Source organism: Dromiciops gliroides, chromosome 1 (genome assembly GCF_019393635.1).
Source record: "Dromiciops gliroides isolate mDroGli1 chromosome 1, mDroGli1.pri, whole genome shotgun sequence".
Lineage (NCBI taxonomy): Eukaryota > Metazoa > Chordata > Mammalia > Microbiotheria > Microbiotheriidae > Dromiciops > Dromiciops gliroides.
The window spans coordinates 462501656-462522158 of record NC_057861.1 but is presented as its reverse complement, the minus strand read 5'-3'; the positions used below and the strand labels follow the sequence as shown (position 1 = coordinate 462522158).

At 40.4% G+C, this 20503-nt stretch overlaps 1 protein-coding gene across 4 annotated transcripts in view; it reads right to left on the bottom strand.

Annotated features, from left to right (window-relative positions):
- Positions 1-18946, bottom strand: part of RGMB (repulsive guidance molecule BMP co-receptor b) — a 42518-nt gene extending 23572 nt beyond the window's left edge. Inside the window, exons 1-5 of one of the 4 annotated variants that reach the window (XM_043977512.1) lie at positions 18621-18946; positions 18280-18532; positions 17116-17213; positions 13199-13437; positions 7561-8069 (exon numbers count right to left, since the gene is read on the bottom strand). In XM_043977512.1, coding sequence (XP_043833447.1) covers positions 7561-8069; positions 13199-13437; positions 17116-17120 — 753 coding nt within the window. In that variant the 5' untranslated portion in view covers positions 17121-17213; positions 18280-18532; positions 18621-18946. Of the gene's footprint in view, positions 1-7560; positions 8070-11963; positions 12031-13198; positions 13438-13803; positions 13937-17115; positions 17214-18279; positions 18533-18620 lie in introns of those variants that run through there. The other 3 variants (XM_043977510.1, XM_043977514.1, XM_043977513.1) reach the window with 3 other exon arrangements.
- Between the last annotated feature and the right edge of the window lie 1557 nt (positions 18947-20503).

The following is a 20503-nucleotide window of genomic DNA, read 5'->3' as shown; positions in this document are numbered from 1 at the left end:
GAATGGCTCACAAGTTAGTTTATAAAATGCTGTCATATAAATTCAACACAGTCTAAATTTTTCTTTAGCACAGTCTCAAAATAATGATCTAAACGGAACATAAAGGCCTCATTCCTCTACAGAACCAAGTTTCACTAGAAGTCTCTTGGCCTCAAGCATCCCCCCAACCCCTTCCAGAGTGACCAAGTTAAATATTTTAAATGTATGCCATTCCATTCTTACTGGCAATTTTTTTTTAAAAAGCAGCTAAAAAAAAAAAGGTAACAGTTTAAGTTGCTCCATCCATAAGACAACAAACATTGTATAAATGAGCAAGTTCCATTCAGTCAAAATAAATGCAGAACAAATAAATAGGTAATGAAGCATTTTTCGTGGCTCAACTCAATAGGCAATTCTTCCCTACCACATTCCATACAAGCAAACTATTTAGTTAATACTGCTTGATGCCAACTAAAAGAAATAACCACCTAATAATTCTTCTTGCCCCTTCCTCTTACATTTAAGAGAGGTGCAGCTTTGGAAATGTGACAGAGAAGTAAGTTCTAACTTTCAGCAGCATACAAACCAGGCTCTGGCTGCTTGCCTACAAATAGATGGTACAGGCAGTGTATTTGTTTTAAAGTAGCAGAGGTATACTGTTCCTTAATGAAGACACTACTTATGACAGGCAGCTTCTGAATTAATTTTACATAAGGAATGGATAATTAGGACTCCATTTCTTCAACCCCTTCTTCCAAGGCACATTTGAGAGGAAATGATGGAGGAAGTTGCAGGAATGAGGAGGTCCAAAATATGGCAATATTTTTTCCATAAAGTGAATCTTTTTCATTTGGCATGTTTTAGACTACTTCTAACCAGGTCCTTCCATATCCTTTTCCTTCAAGAGAATGTAAAGGCAATTTTACACACACACAATTTCCAGCATATTTTAATAAAGATAAAGGAGAAATAGAGGGATGTTTTGCTTTACATAAAACAAATATATAAAAATCTGGATAAATTAGGAAGGGAATAAAAATATAAGTTCACATTTATGTATTGCTGTATAGTTCATAATACTGTATTTTCTTTGCCTTTTTCCTTAAGGACAACCATGTAACTACTCTTTATCTCAGCAAAAGGGGGAATAAAAATGATGACAAATCTCTTATCCATATAATACTATAAAAATTATGACATAATACTTATTTAACCTCACAGATATGCAGGATCAGTAACACAACAAAGTACTTTTTTGATTTTGGAAAAAGTAAGCAATTTGTCATACAATATAGTGACGTAAAAAACCCGAAAAAACCTTACTCTGGTTCTTTTTGTACAGCTAGCTGTTGTATACAAATTATCTACTTGTAACACAAAGGATTATCACCACAGTTGGCCCCATCTTGGCAGTCTCAGTTAAAGTTGACTAGGTTACTAAAACCTTGTTCCAAGAACTATACCACGCTAGAGGACAAACAGCTAAAAGCTATCAAACTAAAGATCAATGAAGACTGATGCCTCTCAATTATTGGAAACACAGCCATGTCCTGGTCCTGACTGTGCAATTCAAGGAGGGTACAAGAGCTGATTGAAGGTATCAGGTACAGAGCAGAACACTATGCAGGGGAAAGTCACAAGGGAACTAACAGACGCCAAAGCAGCCACTAAGAAATGTGGGGGGTAATTAATGGTACTGCTTCTGTGAGAAGACAATGGCTTCCTCTTCATTTAGAGATCTGAAGTAAAGGCCTGATGACCACTTCCTGAGGATAGGGGATTCTTTTTCAGATATGGGTTGCGCTAGGTTGCCACTGAGGTCTCTTCAAACTCTGAAATGGTGTGATTTTATGAACAATTCCTTGAAATGTATACATTATTAGTATATAGTTTACAGAAAAGTAAACTGAGGGTCACAGCAGTAAAATAACTTGTCCATAGTCATATAGAGAACAAGTATGATTCAGAATCTGAACATGGACCTCCTGTTTCCAAATCTAATGCACCTTCTACTATACCACAGACTAGATTAAATAGACTTGAGGAAGGAAGATGGTAGACATGAAGAATTAATTTGTATTAAAGTGCATTTTGCTCCTCTCACCACCATTCATGAATTTGTAGAGAAGTCAATGAAAGTTACTATGTAGCTAGAGAGCTGGGGTTTAGAAGCCTAAATGGAAAACTGGCTAACACTACACCAGGGGCCAGAAGAATGAAGGGGGCCAGAATGCTAGGCTGGAAGAATTTAAAAGCTTTTACTGATCAGGGTTAGAGAACAGAACTTCTCCCAAGTGTGAAAAGCAATTTGTATATTCCTCTTAATAGGTCTGGGAAGGCTTTATCCTGCCAACCTGAATCTGGAGAACTGCTAACACATGGAAGCTTAGAAAATGGTGACAATAGGAAAGACACCAGGGCAGCCCCAGCTTGTCCAGATGCTAGCCCGTTCACCAGAAACAATTTGTCACTTTCCCTCATGAGCACTATCTGGCATAGTCACGTGCAAAAGAACAAAAACTCGCTTCCTAAAAACATAAACTAACCTGTAAGTAAACGAGCATCTATAATGATCCAGTGCACAGGAAAATTTACAATGAAAAAGGTCCCATCTTCTTTCTTACTGAGAACAAGGTAAAAGTAGTATGACTGAAAGCAGTAGAGACAAGAGAGAAAAGTCATGAATATAAGAGCATGTGATCAGAGTAAGAAGCAGGGATCCATGAGGCCAAGATGTTGGTTTGAATAAGAAAACTGAGTTTTTAAAAAAATTAGCATTATAAACGTTTTACTTTAAGAAGTAGGTGTATTCCTGAATTGTAGTATAAAAATCTAATTCCTATAAATAGTCAAATACTCAAGAACCTGCTCCTGAGAGGCTACACGGAAAACCTCCTGACCTGGAGTTAAGAAGAAACTAAAATTTTAGATTCAGTTATATTTGTTATACTCAGCCTTTTGGAAGCCAAGGCAATCGAGGCTCTTTTCTTTTCTTTTTTTTTTGCGGGGCAATGGGGGTTAAGTGACTTGCCCAGGGTCACACAGCTGGTTAAGTGTCAAGTGTCTGAGGCCGGATTTGAACTCAGGAACTCCTGAATCCAGGGCCAATGCTCTATCCACTGCGCCACCTAGCGGCCCCTCGAGATCTTTTCATCCTACAAAGAAATGCTTCTCCTTCAAGAAAGTATTTGAAGTTCCAGTTCTATGGCTCTCATCTTGTTCTGCCTCCATGCCTGGTTGCCTACATTCATCTCAAGCAGCCACATTGAGGGGGGAAGGCCCAGGGCTGACAGGGATCTGCAGAGGAGTGCTGCTATGCTAGAAATAGATGGGGGCTGAGAGAAGAATGAGAACCTTGCCAGTCAGTAAAGCACCTTCTTGATAATGTGGAAAATACAACACGCAAGTACAACAGAACCCTTCCCCCTCCCAAAATAGGAGGATCATTAAACTGGGGGAGTGAGGGCTATGCAAAAACAAAAAACAAACAAACAAAAACAAAAACCCTGAACACACCAAGACAAGCGACACTCTATTCTAGGGATGTGGAAGAAAAGGTGGACATGACACAGATGTGGTGACAACACTGTATGGTGTGAAGAACTCAGGCTAGTTACCTAACCTTGGACAAAACACTGAAGATTCTCTAGGCCTCAATTCCCTCTTTTGTAAAATGAAGGGATTGGACTAAATGACCCTTTCCAGCTCCTGTAAATATTTCTTTGAATGCTTTATTGTGACAAACCTTCAACTAGCTATTCATATTATACCTCTTAAAGTAACAGGTCCTATTCTTTATTTTGGTTAGTCAGAAAAGGCCTCCTGGGTGGGTGGGGAGATAAAACTTTACCTGCTAATTTCTCTTTTTGGTTGTTTTCTGGGGGAAGGAAGAAAGACAGATGTATACAGTATCCAAGGGGAGGGGGAGAAGAATGAAAAAGTAATTAGGAAGAGTACTTAGACTCTAGAGTGAGAAAACCTGAGTTCAAATCCCACTTCTGACTCTACAAATGTGACCTAGAGCATATAACTTAATGTCTTTGGGCCTCCCAGTTTTCATCTGTCAAGTGAGAGGGTTGGAATATATAGCCTTGAAAGTCCTATCTAATTCTAAATCTATAATCCTGAATTAGCCTAAATTCAAGAAAACAGGTAGATGCTAGGTTTATATCCCAAAGACATCCCCCCCAAAAGAGAAAAAAGACCTATTTGTACAAAAATATTTATAGCAGCTCTTTTTAGGGTGGCTAAGAACTGGAAATCAAAGAAATGCCCATCAAATGGGGAATGGTTAAACAAGCTGTGGTGCATGATGGTGATGGAATATTATTGTGCTCTAAGAAATGACAAGCAGAATGACTCCAGAAAGGCCTAGAAAGACTTGTATGAACTGATGTATAGTGAAGTGAGCAGAACCAAGAGAACATTGTGCAGAGACAGAAATATTGTTTGATGAAAAACTTTTAATGACTTAACTATTCTCAACAACACAATGATCCAAGACAATCTCAAAGGACTAATGATGAAGCATACTATCCACCTCCAAAGAAAGAACTGATCTTGACTGAACACAGACTGAAACATGCTATTTTTCACTCTCATTTTTTCTTTTCAAGTTTTTCTTATACAAAATGACTAATATGGGAATGTTTTACATAACTTCACATGTATAACCTATATCTGATTGCTTACCGCCTCAGGGAGAGAGGGAAGAGAATGGAAAGAGGGATAAAATTTGGAACTCAAAACTTTAAATAAAAATGTTTATTATTTGGGGAAGTAAAAGCAAACAAGTAGAAAGGGCTCTAGCTAAGAGAGGAACACCCCACTAAGAAATCCTTTTCATCGTTTTTGAAAAGAAGGGTGTGTGTTTTAGAGGGTGAATTAGGCAGAGTATCCAAGTCTAATTGACTGTCCAATTTTGGATGGAAAAAAAGAATGTGTTTAAATATGGCAATCTCTTTAATGGATCCAACCATAGCTTTAATAGATTATAGGTCAGGCCTGAAAAAGAACATTCAAGAAATTCTTGAGATATTCTAGAATTGAGAATAAGGAAATACTGATCTAGTATTGAGATTAAGGAGATTAAGTTAAGGAAATCCTTGAGATATACATCCTGGTGTTTTCTACTTCAGACATGATAGACACACACACTCAACAAAGCCTGAGACAGGATTTGTAGAATAGTTCAGGAAGAGAGACACTGAGGATTTTGTTGCTGGGCAGCATGGTTACCAGATGTGAGAAACCATTTTTCAACAGTGTAACAAAAGACCAAGGAAAACGAAAATATCTCAATTACTCCTTAGCTATATGATCATTCTTCTATCTATAAATATTAATCTCCACAAAATACTAAATTCTACAGATTATTTTTAAGTATAGTCATTCTAGATGACAATTTGTAAGGTGCATCAGCCTTCTGGAAAAATAAGCCATCTCTTCCTCTCTGACCTCCACACAAGATAATGGTTACATTCTATGCCATCTCCATTGTCTCCAGTAACTTACAAAATCTCCAGTATTGACTTTTTACACCCCAGGAGCAATTTTCTTCTTGTATTTCCAATGTTCAATGGCCTTAAACAATGTTTTCTTTAATGAAGGGTTTTTTTTTTAAACCATAAAAGTAATTAGATGGATTCTTTTATAGTCACACCTTATGTGTATTTGTATATGTATGTGTGTGTGTGTGTGTATGAGAACAACTAATATGTTCCTTAACAGGTATATGATAAAAAATTCTATATAAAATTATAAAATCACTGGTAGAATTTATTATAAGACTGAGAAAACCAAAAGGGAAGTTTTAAGTTTTTGCTAGGACTACAACTGCAAACATTTTTGTATTCATCATAAATGTCCAGGTGAGAGCAAGGCTATTTGTTCAACTGGACACTCTTGAGGGTCTTCAATTATCTCCAGGGGTTTTGTAACAGTTTCTACAACATGCCTACAAAAAGTAATTTTAATTCAAGTTAATTTTAAAACACATATGCCATGCAGAATGTTTATGGGTGAGGCAACATGACATTTTCTTAGAAAGTGATTTTTTTAAATCACAAAAGTTTGGAAATTACTTGTTCAAAGAAATCTTTGTCTAATATGACATATTTAAGATGAAAAGAAATAGTAGATGATGGTGGGAATATTGATACCATTTCTTGCAAAACATTCTATAATACTAATTCCTTTGTTTACTTACAGTGAGTAAGACTGATAAAAAAATTTACGGTCAGCATATAGATCCTTCTCTCCCACTGGGACAACAGCACAAATGCTTTAAAAGCAACTGGCAGGTCTTCATCTAGTTCTATGTAAAACACTAATGCTGAAATTCTTTTTTTTTTTTTTTTTGGTGAGGCAATTGGGGTTAAGTGACTTGCCCAGGGTCACACAGCTAGTAAGTGTTAAGTGTCTGAGGCCGGATTTGAACTCAGGTACTCCTGACTCCAGGGCCGGTGCTTTATCCACTGCGCCACCTAGCCGCCCCAATGCTGAAATTCTTAACTTGGGATCCAAGAACTTGGAATTCTTATTTTTTGTTAATCGAAGATTTCAAAACATAATTGGTTTCCTTTGTAATCCTATGTATTTTATTTATGTATTTAAAAACATTTTAAGAAGGGGGTACATGGGCTTCAGACTGCCAAAGATGTTCAAAACACAAATAAGGTTAAAACCCCCAATCCAGAGGTTATATAAAACATGGACGAACTGGTCAGTGTAAGCTAAATGCGATTTTTTTCCCCTTCTACCCCACCTTTGGCCTTAAATTGCTATTCTGTGGTCCACATATTATCCTGTGATTATATATTATTGCACTGCAGTAGACACTCTACACCCTTGGTCATCACTAAGCTAATCACTAAGGCATCCTAGGCAGTTTGCATCAGTGCTGGCTTGCAGCCACTATATTTTATTACCTTTTCTCAATTTCTAACACAATTTGTTTCCCAAAAAGGGCATTTCCTTGGGCCTCAGACACCTCCTACCAACTCATATACTTCAGCTGATATGTTATTTGGTTTTTTTTATTTTTTTTTTCAGGGCAATGAGGATTAAGTGACTTGCCCAGGGTCACACAGCTAGTAAGTGTCAAGTGTCTGAGGTGAAATTTGAACTCAGATCTTCCTGAATCCAGGGCTGGTGTTTTATCCACTGTGCCACCTAGCTTCCCCTCTGATTTGTTATTTGAATGCTTAAAGAGACAAGAATAATAACATATAACACAGAGGCATAACTGAAAAACAACAAAAAACCCCACAAAAAAACACAGGCATGCTATGTTTAAAAAACGACTACTGCCCAGGTCTTCAAGTTTCAATGTTATTTTTTTTTTTACCCCACATATCTTTGTTTTTTAATCTGGCTTGTTTTATAATCAACCCTGGGACTGTGTTAGGCAACTCACAGCTTTGGAAAGCAAACCACCACAACCCCTAAAACTGACCCTATCAACTCTAAAAACAGAATAAAACTGCTTCATTTTAATTCAAACTTTTACTTCTCACTTCAAATTGGACTTAATACATAACTCAAAGTTAATAGAAAGTTAGAAAGAAAAGTCAATCTTACCTTATTTGTAGCAGTAGCACTGGATCCAGGGACCACAGGTACATTCGTCACTTGTACAGAAAGATAATTATTGTCTATAAGAGGCCAGGCACCTTCCACCTTGCACGTTTGAAAGTGATCATTAAAAGTTCTAAGGTGAGGATCTCCAAACAAGCCACAAAAAAGGTAAGCAGGAGGACTCTGATCCCCTCCCTGATGTTCTCTAGCTTCTGAATGGCTATGATAGTTACAAGGGTCATGGGTAACTTCGGGGTTGGTAGAGGATGTGGGTCCATCCTTGGAACAGTTTCTCTGGCTCATGAGGTCATTGATTCCTAGAACAGCTGAATGGTAGACCAGGTTGCCACGGCAGGCTTTAGAAGTGCGCTGGGTACAGCCAGCATAAGCACGTAAAGCCTTGCAGAACTCTGAATCAAAGCCATCGATGGCAGAGTTCAGGTGAGAAGTCAGTGATACAAAGTCTGTGGTACATTTCTGGATTCGACACTGGGTTGGCTGTTGGCAATAACCTAAAGGAAGTTAAGATAACAACAAATTGCTTAAAAGGTGAGACATTTTAAGAGACTATATTACTTCCTGAATGAACTACATAAGAAAACTATCATTTTCCTTCAGGGACTATTTGTTATGCCCACTTGATCAGGAAGGGAAAAACAAGAAGGGGAGAGGTGGAGAAAAAATAAAAAATTTTCTAATTTTCTTCTATCCTCCCAGGGCCATTAGTTCAAATGCTTTATAACAGAGGTAGATGGCAAAGATTGACTATGCTTTAAAAATTTTGAACCAAAAGAACAAATGAACAAAAAATGTTGACTTTTAAATGTGACTATAGTTACTGCCTTTTTCTTAACAAAAATACATTATAACTTAGTAAATTAAAAGTGAAATTGCAGCAAACATCTTAAGTTATGACACTGTGAACAGAAAAACAAACCTAAAAGTAGCAGTGTTTAGTTTCCAAAATGATGCTTTCATACAATAAAAGGAGAAATAATGCATAATAAATGCCATAAAACACGAAATCATAGCTTCCAATAATACATCTTTATAGTCTGTCCTTGAATCATGAAATCACACATAAGAAAATTCATATTTATTTGAATATAAATACTGGAACATAGAAATGGACCTAGCAGGATCAAGATCAAGCCAGAGGTACCTCTGCATAAAAAACAATTATTTAAATTAATCCCAATTTAACTTTACATTAGAACACTGGTCCCAAATTTAAACCCAAAAGAAATTTAACATATTTTAGTGGGAAATTTCTAAAGTCCATAATAAACCACTGGTGTTATTTTTTTGGTAGGAAATTAAAAAAAAATATATATATATATATAAAATATTATTCCTCCATTCACCATTTAAATTAAAAAAAAACAGGAAACAAGAAATCCTAGGCTTTGATGTTAACTGATTCAAAACCACAGAAGTGAATATTGCATACTGGACAAATGAAAGCAATTACTGGACCATAACTATATTCCTAAATTTTTCTTTTTTTTTCTTTTAAGGCATCTACAAACACAGTTGATGGCTTTGGGTCCTATTTCAGATATTTTAAAAGCCAGTTTCTTCAAAAGAGACGACCATTCTCAAAGAATTATACTTTAAAAAAAAAAAGAGTTAAGGCTATTTCATAGATAGGAAAAAAAGATAAAATTTCAGAGGGCTTGGTTTTAACAGTAAGTGTTGACTCCTAGATTTAACACTTGAATATTGATTCCAAGTCCTCAAAGGATCATGGATCATAGATTTAGAGCTGAAAAGGTCCTTACAGGTCATTGAATCCAAGCCTCTCATTTTATAGATGGCGGCACTGTGGCACACCCAAGAGGATAAGTAATTGTCGAAAGTTAACAGGTAAAATAAGTAGAAGTGCCAAGATTCAAACCCAAGTCTTCTGATATAAAATCTAGTGCTTTTCTGCCTTCTACCTTCCCTTCAAGGCTACATTTTCTCTATTAGGTATTATCATTTATACTTTAGTAGTGGCTAAGGTAGTAAACTCAAGCAACTGATTCACAGCATAGGCGGAAGTAAAGAAACAAAAATAAGGTCTGAAGATAACTTGGTTAACATCCAGCTTTTATACTTGTATGATAGCATAAGAACTTTCCGCTAAACTTACTGGGCCTATTTGTTCTTTTTATGGTCTATAAAATTCAACCAAGCATACATTTACTTGTAATTATTTCAAATAGTCATAAACTATCAAAAGTAGTGGTGTGGAAATGCAGATGCACTAACTGTCCAAATGGAAAAGGGAGAAGAATTAAATTTCTAACCCCTCTGCTTTCCTTTCTTCTCCCCACTCCCTTCTTTTAGCTGGTAGGTGAGTGTTGATCCCTTTGTGAAATTTTGCACAAAACAGAAACCAAACATTCTGGGGATGAGGAACTAAATACTGTTGGACTGCTGTTTGGCCTTTTAGTTTGGAATGGTAGAGGAAAGAGGACAAACTAGAGAAAAAAGGAAACAGGGGTCCTCGTCCAAGAGTCACCTATCCTCACCCCAAGTTTCTTTATTATGACTAATTTGCAGCATTCCCCCAGAAAAATCTATGCTTCATGAATTTATAATGGCAATGTACACTCTGTTATAAGTAGTAAAATAAACCTCCTGTCAAAGTGCCAAGAGAAGGCCAAGTAGAAATAGTCTCAAAGATCTAGCAAAGGAAAGCCAAGAAGTACATGAGGAAGCAAGCTGCTCCATATTTGATCCTCAGTCAGGAAATGCAGAGCTTTGTTAAAAATCTGTGAATAATGCACTCTATGCTTTCCCAAAGGAATAAATTTAAAATTTACAGGTAACGGTTTCACTGTTTTGCCCATCAAGTTATTTGTTATTAACGTGAAGGAAGATTAGCGGCTCTATTTTTGTTTCAGTTAATGGAGAAGAATGTGCTAATGGATGTGTGTTTACAAAAGATCCTATTGCCAAGGATTTCAACACAAAACTGTCACAAATCAATGTGCCAAATTTACCCATACAATTTTGAAATATAATCATTTTCTGGATGTGAGATATGTGCAAGCTATATTAAAAAGAATGAATCTTTAAGCCATATGAGTGCTGAGGCAAATGCCATGATTACAGTGATAAAACATATGGTCGCCCATCTGCAAAAAGCCCTTGACTAGGATCCCTGAAGTGAACAGAAATCATTCCTTGCTTTTTCAAAAAGTACTGCTTTTAAAAGAGGGCTCACACTAAAGAAAGGGGGCTAGGCAATCCCTTTCCAGAACATAAACTGCTAGAGCCAGACTGAAACAAACATTCAAAGAAATCTCTCAAACCAACTACTCCTTTAATAAAGTGAGGCTGCATTAAAAGTGAGCTTAAGAAAAATCACTGTTTCAAGTTCCAATTTTTCAAACAAAGTCTTAATTTTCTAAATCAAGATTTTTGTTGTTCTTGGTGGTGGTGGTTTTTTGCAGCCTCCCCAAGAAATTAATAATCTTCGAGGACCATATTTTACATTTCCAGTAGGGTTTCCAACATTATCAATTCGTGTACTACCAGAGTTGCCAAGGCTAAAACAGGACTGGCTTAATATTTACAACACAAACAACACTAAATACCACTGAACAGGATGGTATATATCTGATGGCCTGTTAGACTAGGAGTCAGAAGACATAGGCATAAATCCCACCTGACATTATATAACTAAGGGCAAGTTACTTAACATTTAAGCCTCAGTTCTCTCATCTGTAAAATGGTGGAGGGGAAAAAAGGGTAGAGGGTAAAAATGCCTACAACACTTATCTCACACATTTATTGTGAGGCTCAAAGGAAAAGAAGGGAAACTTTAAAGTATTATATGTGTTAGTTATTACAGCAACTATGAGCAAGGCATTGTGCTTTCTATTTTCTTGGTGCAGATGCCTAGTAAACACACACAATGCAAAAAACATTTAATTGTTAAAATTGCCCTTTTGTTAAAAAATTATTCATTTGTCCCTATCTTATTTTCTTTGAGTCCAAGTAGAAAGAGATTTAAGTACTGAGATGACTCCTCCCACCTATTCAAAGATCCTCTAATCATTTTAAAACAGTGTACCCTTTAAAGGTAGCCAAAGAGTATTCCTGGATATAGAGCATACAATTAGCTATTTATTTCCTAAAGGAAATAAAACCACTAATTTAAAATTTTGTTTCTGAAACCTGACATATAGTTCCTAAAATCTGCCTCTATCTTCTAAAATAGCAGTTACAATAGGAAACATAGCAAAATAAAGTTGGTGGTGCTGCCTTCTCCAGGAGAAAAGTGTTCTCTTACGGTGTCTCTCCCCCGCCCCCACTACTACATCGGAAATTTTAACATGGTTGGTGTGACCTAGTAAATAAATGACAATTACAACACACATCTGAGTGGCATGAAAAGCCGACTACTCACATACTTTGATGATATAAGCACTGGCGATTGGTGTTCATATAATTGTATGGAACGATCCTAAAGTAAAAAGATAAAACTTCCCTCCTTATTTAAGTTCCAGGGAGACACCCTTTCCAGTTATTTTCCCCTAAGCCAATGCCTTACAAAGAAATCTTCTAGTACTCTTTTAAAGTGCAATGAATCAATATATTTTTGACACATCAGCCACCAATCTAACCAATCTAAGAGGTACTCTGGCATGCTAAGGTCGATTTCCTTCTCTTGTTGCCCCAAATCAAAGCACCTACTAAGCTGGTTGCATTAGGGAAGAGTAACATGGACTATACAAAGGCTAGCAAATATTAATCTCTCACCACCCCGCCCCCCCATGATCCCCGAAAAGGTTTCTTCTAGCCACAGGTTTTTAGGGAGAGAACAGAAAGCTGGTTTCTTTAAAGAAAGGCTTTTCAAATACGCAACCGTTTTTAAGTATTTTAGTTACGTTGAGATTAAGCTACATACTGGTTTCCACATTCCAGCTAAAATGTACGATCTCTCTGCTTCACCAACCCCCCAACTCCAGAGGAACAGCTCAAGGCTCCTTTTCTCCAGCAGGGAGGAGGCAGCAGCGGAAACCTGATCTGATTCCCTACTTTCGGTAAATACGATCGCAGAAAGCAATCACGCATCCGAGCATTAGCCAAAAGCTCAAATGCAACACTCCCCTTTCACTTCCCTCCAGCACCCTCGGGCTCTCACCGAGGGGAGATCTCAGGGAGGTCTGTGCAAAGTGGGAGGGAGGGCTCGGGAGAAGGGGCCATCTTACACGCATCTCCCAGACTCGCCAAATGTTTTAAACAATTTGTTGCAGTTGCTCCAACTACACGGTTTGGCTAAAAGCTGCAGCCAGGTGTACTGAAGCTACACCACACTCACAACATACACCACACACCACACCTCCACCCCCACCCCCACACACGAGAGTTTGCTTCTGAAATCTCTAGGGATCTCTGCCAGAAACAAAGAAATCGAATCCTTTTCTGTGGGCTCCCCCTCCTAACCCAACCACACCATTACCATCTTCTCCCGGGGGAGCTTCTCCAACTAGAGTAAAAGTGAGGGCGCCTCTCCCACCTTCCCCCTCCGCCCATCCCCGCGCAAGTCCGCGCCTGTCACTGGAGTCGCGCGTGGAGTGTGGGTGCGTGGGCGCTGAGGCACGTGTGGGAGCCCCCTCCCCGCGGGGCAGGGGGCGATCGGTACCTGCGGGCAGCCCCCCGAGGCCGAGCAGGAGCAGCAGGGCGGCCAGCGGAGGCGAGCGCCAGCCGCGACGGGGGCGGCGCCGGCGCGGCTCAGCCCCGGTGGCGGCGGCGCAGGAAGGGGCAGCTCTCCCCATGCCCGTCCATGCAGGTCTCCTCCGGGGCTGTGGCGGCGGCGTGGGGGCCCGGGAGCCGGGGCTGCTGCATGGACACGCGATCGGGCCTCGCTTCCTTTTCTTCTTCCTTCAGTTCCGCGATGGCGAGAGGCAGCCGCCGCCCCCGCAGCAGCAACAGCGAACACCGCGCCGAAGGAGGAGGAGGAGAAGGGCCCCCGGCAGCATCACAAGAGGAGAAAAGAACACAAAGAACGCCAATGAGTCTCGCCGCCTTCTTCCCCACTTCCTAAAGCCGCTAGCGCGCGGGCTCCGGCGAGACCGGGGGCAGGGGCTGCGTGCGCCGCGCGGGGTGTGGGGGGCGAGAGTGTGCGCGGGGCCCCGGCCTCGCTCGGGTGTCTCCGCACGCCCCTCCCCCGCCCCATCAATCAATCTCAGCGCCGCACTCCCCTCCCACGTCGGGCGCGCCCCCAGCCAATCCGCGCCCTCCTCCTACCTCAGCGGCGTCCCTAGGGCCGCGAGCGCCGGCAGATTCAGACAGACTCGACACTTCTCGGGGCCTCCGGGGCCCGCCTTCCCCGCCCAGGGCCGTGGGAGTTCGGCGGCCCTGAATTGTCTGCGACGAAGCGATTTGCCATCGCCTTCGCACAATCTCGCCTCCTCTATTTACCGTTTTGGTTTTTGCACTTTTTACGTAGCTTAATGTAGACAGGCGGCCAGTGGCGGCCGGGGGTCCCTACTTTTGGGTTACTTCCAGAGGGCCCCACTCGGCCTCCCAAGTTTGTCTCTCTTGTTTTCTATCGCGTGCTCCCCGCCCCCGCCGGCCACGCCCTATCTCGGTCCACGCTCCTAAGGAGCAGCGTTTGGCAATCACGTGTGCGGGGCTTCACCTTCGCAGCCAATCACCTCCCCCGAAGCCGCATTCCGAATTAGGTCTCGAGAGTGGAACATTGCAGAAAAGAAATTGGGCTTTTCTTAGTCGGAATGTGACTGGCGGGTGGGGGGCCCTCTGATTGGCTGGGAAAGGTCTCCGTGGGCTCGCGTTGGAATTTACTGGCAGCTTTAATCGGGCCTGAGGATCGCCCATTGGCGTTCCTTCAGTGAAGCCTGGGAGCTGCAGCGCGGGGGAGAAAGTTTTCTCTCCTTTGACTTGACCATCAAAGTCAGGGGTTAGTGGCTAGTTAGTGACTACTAGCTAAGAGTTGGTTAGTTTGGGCCCGTAGGTTAGTTTTTCCTTACTTCTCCCACAGCGGGCAAACTTTAACATGCCCGATTAGAGGATAATTTAGATTAATGAGAAGTTAATGCACTGCCTCAAATGCTTAACTAATTGTGAAATCATGGATAGGGCAAGTCACAACTTCTCATAGCCTCAGTTTCTTCATCTGAAAAAAGTAACTACTTGCTCTATCTACCTTACAGGTTTGTGCTGAGGAAAACACTTCGCTTAAAATACTACATAAATGTGATGTTGGGGTGTTTTTTGCTTTTTGGTAGCCGAGTTTTGGTAAGGCATCCCAGACCTTAACAGCCAACACATTAAATCTCTTTTTCCAGAATTGGAAACAAGGAAAAGGCCAGTTTGTCTGTAAAGATACTGAAAAGGGAGAAACCCAGAATCTTGGAATCAGACAGATAATAGAATTCAGTATGATTTGTCAGTTGTGAAGTGCCATCTAATCTCTCCTGGAATACATATATTGTTCTTAAAATGATCAAGTCATGACTCACTTTTTTTAGGCTCATGTAAGTTCCAGATCTCAACTTTGGCAGTGTTTGGAAATAATCAGTTATGGACACATTAACCCTTTCCTCTACCTGCCCCCCCCCCTTTTAAAAAATGTGCTGTTCAAATAAGTTTGGATAGTGTAGAGACTTGCAGCATCCTCGCTCAGCAACAATTTACTCCTTACAGACTCTTTGCTCTTGCCAAGACTGGGACCTTTATGCAGGATTGCCTCCGCTATTCAGCCATTCCTTTTCATTGCATAATTATTACACACGTTGTGGTGACTCAAGTAGTAAACATAACTTTCACTGCCTAAGATATAATTCAAGCTTTAACTATATTGTAACATAATAATAGCTTTACTACGACCTGGAGAAATGATTTTTTGGTGGGGGAATCAGATGTGGTATTAGCATACTTCACGATTTTGCTGCCTAGCAGTCTTGTTCTATTGGCACAACTATTTTGTAGGATATAAGTAATTATACTAGATTTTTTTTCTTTTCTTTTCTTTTTTTTAGTGAGGCAATTGGGGTTAAGTGACTTGCCCAGGGTCACACAGCTAGTAAGTGTTAAGTGTCTGAGGCCAGATTTGAACTCAGGTACTCCTGACTCCACGGCCTGTGCTCTATCCAATTATACTAGATTAAATAAATCAGAACTGTAGCAATGTAAATGTTTATCTTTAAAAAATAAACAGGTGGAATTAAGTATTCCAAAGTATTTTAACAAAACTGACAGAATTTATAAAATTTTCTCTGCCAGTCTTTTTTTTTCTTTTTTTTTTTTGGTGAGGCAATTGGGTTAAGTGACTTGCCCAGGGTCACACAGCTAGTAAGTGTTAAGTGTCTGAGGCTGGATTTGAACTCAGGTACTCCTGAATCCAGGGCCAGTGCTTTATCCACTGCGCCATCTAGCTGCCCCTTCTGCCAGTCTTTTAATCCAGAATCTTGTGCTTTAAGAACCAATTAAGAGAAGCATCATAAATTCTTTATACCTCAGCACATAACAAATATTCAAAATAAAGAAAAGAACAGGTTTAGGTTTGTTGTTTTTTTCCTGACTCCCTGAGGTTTTCTTTAGTTTCATTACTATGATGACAGATACTAGAGTTTGATAACAATAGAGGGCGCTATCTGCAAACTCTAGGGTCACTAAATGACACTTCCTTAACAGGAAAAATTTCATCTCCTCTAAGGTGCTTTATTGTTCCTCTGTTGTAAAATTTGACAAGCCTAAGATTTATGTGTGTAACAATTCACTTTTTATTGCTATATAAGTGTATAGTTGGCTAGAGGGAAATGCTAATTTTTACAATTAAGCTAGAAGGAGGTTCCCATTTTCAAGTGTCAAGGCATTAGGTGAGCTGAGGGAGTAGAAGAGTAAATTACAGTTGATGTCAATAAATTGTATCAGGTTTTCAAACCTGATGGACACCCAAGGACACACAGTCTTTTTTACTCAAAAAAAGAGATAAGATCCTTTGCATTAACTTTGGGGAAAACAGAATTGAATGACTATTCTATTACTCATACATAATGACTTTACATTTCAGACTAACAATATGCAGAAATCAAATGATTTTAACAACTCAGGAATCTATCTAGCTACTTAATTCCTCCTCTCTCCTTCCTTCCCCTTCCCCCATTCCCATTTTTCTTTTAGTTCAGGAAAGAGGAAACAATAACAGCCTATATAGGGACCCAGCAAAACATAAACTTAATGTGTAACTGTGTAGAATTCAAACACATGCAAAAAGCATTAATGGATTTTAAACAAAATGTGGTTTGCTTTTCCTGAAGGCATTCACGATGGCTTAACTGTTCCCCAGTTAATATAATCTCCATTTTCAGAAATCCAACACAGGTCTCAAGGTCTGTCTGCTTAATACAATGCATTAGGGAAGAGCAGCTGGGTATCAGACCTGGGTTTCAATTTTTAAAACACAGTATATGTGATATGTTTCCCACTCCTGTCTCCCCCACCCCTTGTTATCTACTATTTTGAGGAGGGGAAGTCAAGGAACTAAAATAAAATAACTTCTAAAAGAATACAAGCTCTCCATGTGTTTGTACTTACATCATCTTTAACCCTTATGGTCCTGTATGGTGCCTGGAGGGCCAAAGGGGCATCGAAACTCCTTGAAAAAGTCAGATGCTGTCACTTACTTTTTGAACCTATGTATTAGATAATAGACACAACAGTTAGTACCATGGAGGAAGAGTGAGGATTCATTAACTGTACCTACAAAAATTGGCTGACAGGATCCCAGCATCTTTACAACCACTCACTGAGCATGAAAGTAGCAGGTGCAAAAAGCATTTGGGAGCCGATTGCCAGAGCCAGGGAGGTAATGTGCTTCCTGGCCATTTATCTCAGGAAACCAGCACAGTCTTCCCTTCGAAACAAAATTAACCTCTCATTAGCCAGGCACTCACTCCCAAGAAAGCCTTAAAAGCTTTACCATCTCACTAATGTATTTAGGATTTTCTTCCAGGCAATTATTACCATCAGTTACATTTTGTGATCCTGAGCCCAGGCTGGGCTTGCATTTCGTCAGTCTTTCAAACCACCTGCCCCAAAGATGAGGATACCAAATACTATCTTTGGGGTTCCTCCTGGGTCTGTTGGGGACAGAGCCAGTTTATCCTCAACAGTGATAAATACTGCCCAGTCAAGGAAAATCATCCGCATACAAAGAAAGCATGCATTAACTTCACCTATTTTTCTGGGATTCCGACAGGACAAGTTTTCCATCAACTCCACCTACATACCACATACATCTACTCATCTTACAAGAACCCTTTTTTTCTAGAAGTAACGGAAAAGGCAGAGGCTGATTTTGTAGCCCGGGAAGAACTGCTGCTGCTAGCTGAATACTGGAAACCTGCTGCCTGAACATGCTGTTTTACAACTAGTGTGTTCTGTGAAGGGTTGTGTGTGTATGCTCTCTGTATGTCTATGTATCAGTCTCCTAGTGTTATGCATCAAATTGGCTCAACTTCGCAAATGTTGTAAAGGGAAAATTCTTGTAGACGGGGAGCAGTTTTTAGCACAGCCCCTTCTCTTAGCGCCTTCCTTGAGGGTTGAGAGATTTATACAATGCTGGTGGATGGAGACCCAAGCAATACAGTTCAGTTCCCAACGTCCTCCTCCCCCTACGTCTACTCCACACCCGTTCATTCCCTGTCTCTTCCCCCCACCCCAACCCCACCGCAAACTCTAACAAAATAAACAACTCACCACAGGCATTCCCTTGTCTTCATGGTGACGTTTGCCAGCTGGAAAAATAAGCCACAAGCCATGCAGCTTTGGTGCAAAAGGAAAGGAGCGCGATCCGGGCGCCCCTTTCCCCCAGGTAAGGTAAGAAGGTCTGTAACACCTACACCCAGGCGGGGCTTGCCCTTCTCAGTGTCGGTTCGCCGGTGCCCTGATGCCTGGCACAGTCGCCAAGGGAGGTGATATGCCTTTAATGACAGCGAGAGCTCTTCGTCACCTATATAAAGGAGAGGAGGGGATCCCTTAATTCCCTTCTCAGTTCTGAGAAACTATTCCCCTTGCTAGTTTCCCGCCCCTCCCCCTACCAAAGAAGGGTTGAAGGAGTGCGCTGGTTCGTCCTCTGCTCTCGCATCCCTGAAATCCACATGGCCCCCTACAGGAGCTTCCAGCAGCTACTGTAACCGCTGGAATGTACCTGCACATCTGGCGGAATCAGCTGGGCATGGCAACCCTGGCTCTTCAGCTTCCCCTCTGCTTTTCTCTGCCCAGCTCCCTTCCCCCTTTTCCAGAAGGCTTGCACAAAGGGTGTCTTTCACCGCTGTAACATTCAGTGCCTCCCAGTCTGCCGCCTCGCCTTTTCCCACCCTCGGCACTTGTTCACAACATAATACTGTTTCAGCCTTTGCCTAGACCGAGCAGTGACCAACGCGTGTTACAACATTAAAGTATTTAAGCAGTCAACAAACGCTCCGCCCCACTTCTTGGCGTGTCCAGAAGCCGGCTGAGCCTTAGAGATCACAATGGCCTGGTCCAGGCTAGCCCTCCGGCATTTTCCTTATTTTCCTTCCAGTTGTTTCCTTGCTAGAAGTCACATTCTAGCCACAAGACAGACGTATAACGCTTTCCATCATTGTATTGTTTATAAATTTTGAAGTGTGGAAGGTTGCGTGTGCCCATGGATTTCTTGTCTGGGAAATGAAGTTGATTTCTAAGATCTAATCTCGACATTCTATAAAACACACACACACACACACACACACACACACACATGAGAGAGAGAGAGAGAGATATTGAGATTTGATGGTTTAAATTTAAGTTAAAAAAAGAGATGGTACTTGCTCAATCTTTTTTTTTTAATCATGTACCCCTTTAGCAATATGGTGAAAGCTATGAACTCAGAATAATGTTTGTAAATGTATAAAAAGAAATACACTGGATTAAGAAAACAACGAATTATATCGAAATAAAGATATATTTCTTCTTCCGTGTATACTCTAAAATCTATCCACAGATCATGGTTTGAAGTTTGGGAATTCCAGTCTATGGAAATTAATCATGTCTAAACAGCCATCTAGGCTCTTTTCCCTCCTATTTGAAAGTTCCGGGGAAAGGGAAGGATAGATTGCAAGTTTAACTAAGAGTGAGAAATTGTAATTTGGAAAAACAAAAACAAACAACCAAAGCCTAGAAATGCCAGGAAAAGGAACTTTCCATTAAAGTGACAATGTTTGGGGCTCAAGGGGGTGGGTGGGGGGAGGTGTCCACATAAAGACAAAGATTTCTTTCTTCTCTGTGCTTTACTGCTAATGTTGAGAAGATTCGTAGGGCAAAAATCTAAGTGAAGGACTTGATCTTTCTATCTACCTATCTTAATTATTTATATTATACTGCCATTTGTCACTATTAGCCTACTGAATTCATTACTTTCAACTCCAGTTCATTTGGGTTCTTGCTTTTATCCCAGTACTATTACAACCACTTTTTCTCCTCTCTTTCTTAAAATAATAATCATTACCCATTTATATAGTGCTTTAAGGCTTGTAAAATGCTTTCCTTATGTTTCTTTTGTCTCTCTGCCTCTTTCTCTCTGTCACTTTCTCAGTATCTGCCTATCTCTGTCTTTTTCTGTCTATTCTTGCCTTTCAGTCTCTACCTCTCTATATTCTCCATCTCCATTGGTTTCTTCTCTCTTGTCTCCCCTCCCTTTCTCTGTGTCTCTCTGTCTCTGTATTCCTCTGTCTCTGTATCAGTCTGACTCAGTCTGTCTCTCTTTGAATCTCTCAGTCTCTCTATGTCCTTGTGTCTGTGTCTGTCTCTCTGTCTCTTTATCTTTCTCTTTGTCTGTTTGTCTCTCTTCTCTTTCTGTGCCAATCAACTGGAAAGAGAAAAGTGTACCGAAGATGTTCACAGAAAGGATAGGGTAACAGTAAGACACAATTGAAAACATGCTCTTGCTGCAGAGCTTTTC